The 7,021-nt window shown below is 44.3% G+C and overlaps 1 protein-coding gene across 1 annotated transcript; it reads left to right on the top strand.

Annotated features, from left to right (window-relative positions):
* Positions 1-321: 321 nt before the first annotated feature.
* Positions 322-3,357, top strand: LOC107655875 (ecdysone receptor-like). Its single transcript, XM_016443485.1, has 2 exons — positions 322-799; positions 3,245-3,357. The coding sequence occupies exons 1-2, from the start codon at positions 463-465 to the stop codon at positions 3,355-3,357; spliced, it is 450 nt and encodes a 149-aa protein (XP_016298971.1). The 5' UTR covers positions 322-462.
* The last annotated feature ends 3,664 nt before the right edge of the window (positions 3,358-7,021 follow it).

Here is a 7,021-nt window from a genome sequence, read left to right as displayed (position 1 = left end):
GTCATGAGCTTAAGATCAGCGCTTGAAGCGCCTTATATTTGAAATCAATAAACTTCAGCTTTTGGGATTGTGATTATAATCTTGCCATTTTAGCTAGGCTTGGTCTGATGTTGATATAAGCATGATCTGATCTGTTTGAAGGTGTGTCATACACATGTATGACGGCCTTCCGTCCGAGGATATGTCGCCCCGGCTGTTCAACTTCTTGGATTTGTCCGGTGTCAGATTAAGAGAGCGTGCTCAGAAATCTTCCACTCAATTTGGCGGGGCGAGTGGGGCGGGTGGATTCTCCATATATAAGTGCTGGTGTCCTCCAGACAATTTTCACACAGTTTGCTTCATGACGTCATGTCAGCTCGCACGTCAATGCGACCACCAATCGCATTCTGTTCCTTTAGCTCAGAAATTTTTGTTGCATTAACTTGAGATTTTTTTTTGTGTGTGGTTGTGCCTTTTTTCGTAATGAATTACTGCATGTCAGACATGTATGACATAGGCCACGGTGTGAGTGGGGGATATGCGGTGCCCCCCGGAGGCAAGTACTGCATGTACGGTGGCGAAGGGCCCGGTTTCGCTCGCTGTGAGCCGCAGCCGTTACACCACCATCCTCCCAGCATGGAGCAGGCCAGGCCGCACAACCAGCCCTATGGGTGCCCGTTTACTGGGGGCAACCCTGTGTTCAAGAGCGAGTTGTGCTCCATGGACGTGCCTCTCAGTCACTATCACCAACCAGACTACTACTCTGACGGCAGGCCGGACTTCTCTCAGATGCAGTGGATGCAGGGGCCACACAAGAAAGGTATCGCAAGCTCTAGAAGAAGCATAGAGGTGCTGTTGTGAACTGGAGTTGTGTCTTTTCTTGTGCTGTTCTTAAGCTTATAATTGGCATGCTTTTAGGTGGCTGCCTGTTTGCCAGTGTAACAGTGTAATATCTCAGTCCAAAAGTAATGTACTCAGCAATCTGTGTTAAACTTCAGATGTGCTCAGTTGAGATCTGATTAAGTAATATTTTGATTTGTAACTATAAAAGTAGTGTTTTATCGTCTGATGTTTGAGGATTGATGAGATGTACAGCAGTTCTAAATAGAATCTGGATTCTTCACAAATGTGTCCAAATGTGTGATTGCAGTCGATAGTGAAGACAAAAGCTGCAGGAGATTTTCTCAGCTCAACTAACTTCACTTGTCTGAGACAATTTTTCAAAGACTTGTAATCAGCTGGTATTTTGGTGATTTGTTTTTGTAGTGGATAAATGAAGTCAGTTTCCTCAACTTCACACAGATGTTCTAGTAACCACATGTTTAGTTTATCTCATTAAAACTATCATTATAAAACGGATAGTTCCGGTCCTTGATTCTGATTGGTTGAGCCGCGTTCGAAGCTGTTGTAAATTACTCTACAAACATACACCTTTGTTTACTTCTGTGTGTTGCTCGGCAAACACTTTGTTGGAACCACAACTGTTTCTGAGGAACTACATTGTTTGGTGGAAGAATACTGTTTTTATTAATATCATTACACTTTATTTGCTCTGTTTTAGTCTGTGAAACCTTACTACGTATATGGAATAACCGTTTTATAAAAGCAATAAGCCCCGTGAAGCCATGGTTTACAGTGAATTTATAACAGCTAAGGGGGTTTTAGGCACTCTGCTTTGCGTTGTACCTAACAACGCCCCTTAGCTGTTATAAATTCACTGTAAACCTCGGCTTCACGGGGCTTATTGCTTTATCATGTTCCAGTAACTGTTGAACACACTATGATTTTATTTGAAACAGAACAACTTGGTTTGACACTTGCTTTGATAACTTCATTCTAATGCAATAATATTCAGCAATTTTTAAGTGTGGTTTAAGAGTCTGAATAGATGTTGCCGCCATTTTATATCTGTGGTCTCTGTTCTATCCTTCATTTGTGCCACTCAGAAATGTTAGTTAGCATGCAGTGATGGGGAAAGTTACTTTTAAAAGTAATGCATTACAATATTGTGTTACTCCATTAAAAAAAAAGAAACTGAATGTGTTACTTAGTTACTTTTTATGAAAAGTAATTTGTTACGTTACTTTTTGCGTTACTTTTTCTCATCTGGTCAGGGCTTGCTTGTTTGTTTTTAATATAAAAAAGTTCTATTTTTGCCAATTGTAAAAGCCCTTTCACACCAAAAGTGAAATGAATAAGCCTCAGGAATTCTGCATTGCATGAAGAATATTACACATGAGAAGAAACACTAAAAAATAAGTTATGTTAATCTAAAGTCATTTCTGCTTATTAGTATGGTTGAATTGGATCATTGAAGGTCAACAGAAAAGACACTGGTTAACAAAATGGGATTAAATGCATAAAGGATATTTGACATATTGTTATTTGACATATTTAATTATTGCAGGTTTGTGTCATATTCTGCGTTTGTATTTCACTGTTTTATTCATTTTGAGGAATACTGAATCTGTTTTTGTGTGAGTGAGATCATACAGTAAGATCATGTTCACACACAACACCTCTGCACTCACTCCTGATTTCTCTCAACATGAGGACAGGAGAGCTGTCAGTCAATACATGAGAAAATAAAGTAACCGACATTACTTTTTCTTGTAAATTAAAAAGTAATGTGATACTTTACTAGTTACTTGAAAATAGTAAACTGATTCCGTAACTCTCGTTACTTGTAATACATTACCCCCGACACTGTTAGCAAGTATTGGAAAAGCTTTTATTACAGTGTAATATAGTAAAGCTGCTGAATTAGTCTTCTGGACTGAACTTGAAGAGACTGTATTCTTCGGTATCCCTCTTTCAAAGACCTGTTGCAGATATTCGTGGAGCTACATTGTGTAGTATATTGATCTTCAGTGTAGGATGGAGGTTTGGGGTATTGTGTGTTGTATTGATTTGTAAGGACACATACAGAGGAACAGAAGGTTTGAGCTCATGTCCTCCCTCTGACCTCCACGAAAGACTCATTGATCATATTGATTCCTGAGCTTCTGCAAACTGCCTACACAAATGTGTGCCTTAAAACTTGTATTTCCCTGTGTTTCTGTCTCAATATAAAAGCATTCTGATAAAATTACCTCTTTTCCTCTAGTATCTTTTACTTCTCATCTCTCACATTGCTTTATTTTCTCTTATGCTTTTCTTTGTTTGCACAAAGTGCAATTTTATCTATTTTCATGCAGATATTTTCAGGTTAAATTTGCCTATTTTAATATAATGTGTTTATGACTGTACCTGTAACTTCTTATAGGGTACATACCAAGTTATCTGGACAAGGATGAGCTGTGTGTTGTGTGTGGGGACAAAGCGACTGGATATCATTACCGCTGCATTACCTGTGAGGGCTGCAAAGTGAGTGTTTGAATTAAGCTGTTCTCTTCTCTTATAAAAGCACACTGTAAGAAAAAATCTGTAGAAAAATGCAATGGTAAATTTACAGATATTCCCTAAACCTTAAAACACAACACATTTGACCCTATTTTTACATACTTAAAAAAACGTCTCGGGTTACGCATGTAATGAGACGCTGCTCCCCCTAGGGGGCACATTGGGGAATGCAGCCGCATGACCGGTGTCTGAAGCACGTGTGAAACAATGCCAATCTATTGGCCGACGGAAGTCTAAAAGGGCACCTGCTGAATATGTCATCCAATTAGCTGTCTGAAGGAGACATAGACAGGCAGGCCGAAGGCATGGCAAGGGGGCGCAGCGTCTCGTTCCCCCTCGGGGAACCATGGTTACATGCGTAACCCAAGACATTCCCCTTCTAGGGAACGCAACGCCGCGCCCCCTAGGGGGCAAATTGGGGAACGAAATCCAAACACAGGCGCATGCCTGTCCACCTGGTGGGAGAGCACCAAGGAAGCAACAGACAAACAAGGCCTTTCCTCAGAAAGGGACCATGCCACTGACGCCACGGGCCGCTCACGCAACTTGGCAGGGGAGATAGCGCTATCTAGGCGAGGGCTCAAGGAGACCACTACTTAAAGACCCTAGGAAGGGGAGCAGTCACTGAGCTAACACACAGATATCCTCAGATAGCTATGTACCTAGGAAGGTCTACCAGAGGGGGGGCTCGACTGAAACTACCTAGACCACAAAGAGTGGGCTGTCTACTTACGACCCAAAAGGCTATCCTCAGATAGCTATGCTATGTGAGCAGAACTAGCCTGGATACACAAGACCACTGAGGAGGCCTACTAGAAAGCCTCTAGAGGAGCTCAAAATATGCTACTTAAATCCCAGGTAAAGAGAGTAGCTGCTGAGCTAGAACACAGCTATCCTCAGATAGCTATGTCCCTAAGGTCTTATGAAGGCTTGTGGACCAGAATAGCATAGCCAAGATAGCCTTCCTACGGAGCTGCCCAGACCATAGAGAGTGAGCTATCTACTTACTACCCTAGCAGGGGAGATAGAACTGTCTAGGCAAGGGCTCAAAGAGACCGCTACTTAAAAACACTAATCTCGACTGAAACTACCTAGACCACAAAGAGTGGGCTGTCTACTTACGACCCAAAAGGGGAGACAGCACTGTCCAGGTAAGGGCTCAAAAGACTGCTACTTAAAACCCTAAGCAGGGGAGCAATCACTGAGTTAGCACATAGCTATCCTTAGATCGCTAGGCTGTAGGAAAAGGGACCACTCCATAAGAGGGCTCACCTCAACCGCAATGGAACAAGCTAGCCTCAGATAGCTGTATTCAGGTAAGCCCAACCCACCATACCAATAGCTGGAATATAACCACCCTCAGATGGCTATACTAAGGAGATCCCCAATCCACGTCAGAGCCTAGATAGCCTTCCTACAGAGCTGCCCAGACCACAAAGAGTGGGCTATCTACTTACTACCCTAGCAGGGGAGATAGCACTGTCTAGACAAGGGCTCAAAGACACCGCCACTTAAAGACCCTAAAAAGGGGAGCAGTCACTGAGCTAGCACACCGATATCCTCAGATAGCTATGTACCTTGGAAGGGCTACCAGAAGGGGGACTGACTGAAACTACCCAGACCACAAAATGTGGGCTGTCTACTTGTGACCCAAAGAGGGGAGACAGCACTGTCTGGGTAAGGGCTCAAGAGACCGCTACTTAGAACCCTAAGCAGGGGAGAGATCACTGAGCTAGCACATAACTATCCTCAGATAGCGAGGCTCTAGGAAAAAGGGGGCCCACTCCATGAGAGGGCTCACCGCAATTGCAGTAGAACACAGCTAGCCACAGATAGCTGTATTCAAATAAGCCGGTCCTGCCAAAAACAATGGCTGGAATTAAACCACCCTCAGAAAGCTATATTAAGGAGGTCCCCAATCCGTGTCAGTCCCACTGTAGGCTAGCAAAGCACCGTGCTATTGACCGAGCTCTCACAAGAGGGAGATCCAGATCGAGAACTTGTGCCAAGGGGAACCCAACCTAGTTATTAAAATCTAGGATAGAATATAGCTGCCCTCAGACCGCCATATTCCAGAGCAAAACTATATTCCCCATAACCACTCTAGGTGCTGAAAACCCTGGGAGAGAAAACTCGCAAGCTTCTCTTTCCACAGGATATTTAAATATATTCACATTAACATGCATATTAGAGAGGCACGGCCGAGCTGAATATAGCTCCGCCCATGATCTCGCAGGATCAGGGCTGAAACGACTCTGTGCTCATACTTCATCGTCATAACAACCCAACAATATCTGTGGCATCTGACAACCGTATAGAGAGGGTGTGTGGATGCCGCAGATCAAAGCAATGACCACGAGTTGAGATAACTGTGCCGTGGCAACGGCGGAACCGGGCCACGAGACACAAATGCTCTGTTCCGTATCCCTCGGGAATAGGAACAAACGCAAGCGGAGCCTAGACATCGTGACTCATCACAATGAGCGCGTAACTCTGAACGCTCGTGCTCTTCGCCGAGACAAACGCGAAAGCAGAACATGCCCTCGAGTGTTAGACTCCAAACACGGAGGCACACATTCCCTAAGGCGCTGCTCGACTCGAGCGCTATCCGCGGGATCCGATAACCAGAAAAAGGGCATCTCAACCCCGCTAATCCCGCGATCCGAGTATTCGTTGTGCCTTGGCAACAGCGGTACACGAACCGCGAGACACAAACGCTTGTCACCCATCTCTCGAGAAGAGGGACAAACGCGAATGGAGCTTCTCATTGGATAACACTCACAATGAGCGCGTTCAGAGCCCTCGAGCACTGAACGCGCAAGCTCCTGACCAAAAACAGATGACAGATAGATTGTGCGCGTCCTCAAGTGCCAGAAACCTCTGGAACGGAGGCGCACACTCTCCACACCGCTCACCTGCCTTGGTCTCTCACACGCACTTCAAAGAGATGGCTCCTGAAGACAGCAAAGAGGATGACGTATTCAGCAGGTGCCCTTTTATACTTCCGAGCATCCCGCCTATGACGTCATGGGCCAGGTGGGCCAATAGATTGCCGTTGTTTCACACGTGCTTCAGACACGGTCATGCAGGCTGCATTCCCCAATGTGCCCCCTAGGGGGTGCAGCGTTGAGTTCCCTAGAAGGGGAACTTATTATTTTTGAAATTGTGTTTAGTGACTCTAGAAGTGCAGAAATTCTAAGCTTCACTTAATCTTCAGTAGGAAAAATGCATTAGAGTTGGTAAGTTCAGTTCATTTCTGTCGGTTTCAAAACTCTGATTCAGAGATCAGAAGTCTTTTTAATGTAAGACAAAAATATATCTATGTAAATATTACTCATTACTTTGTAATATATTGGTCCATATCATCTAATTAGATTTTTATTAGATTTTTATTTTTTTAATAACATTTTAAAGGGGTCATATGATTGCTATTGACTGTTCAAATGCGGAGTTTTGCGCATCGTGTGTCTGTGTGTGTGTGTGCGTGTGTGTGTGTGCGCGCGCGAGCGAGCGAGAGAGAGAGAGAGCGCGAGAGAGAGTGCGAGAGAGAGAAAGAGAGAGAGTGCGCTAGAGAGCGAGAGAGAGTGCGAGAGAGAGAGCGCGAGAGAGAGAGAGAGCGCGAGAGAGAGCGCGAGAGAGA

Source organism: Sinocyclocheilus anshuiensis, unplaced genomic scaffold (assembly GCF_001515605.1).
Source record: "Sinocyclocheilus anshuiensis isolate Anshui unplaced genomic scaffold, SAMN03320099.WGS_v1.1 scaffold1309, whole genome shotgun sequence".
NCBI lineage: Eukaryota > Metazoa > Chordata > Actinopteri > Cypriniformes > Cyprinidae > Sinocyclocheilus > Sinocyclocheilus anshuiensis.
Note: the sequence above shows the minus strand (reverse complement) of the source record. Positions and strands in the feature narration are given on the sequence as shown.

Coding starts and splice junctions, on each gene's coding strand:
- LOC107655875 (XM_016443485.1), top strand. CDS start 463: ATGAATTACTGCATGTCAGACATGTATGACATAGGCCACGGTGTGAGT. Junction 800..3,244: donor GCAGGGGCCACACAAGAAAG/GTATCGCAAGCT, acceptor AACTTCTTATAG/GGTACATACCAAGTTATCTG.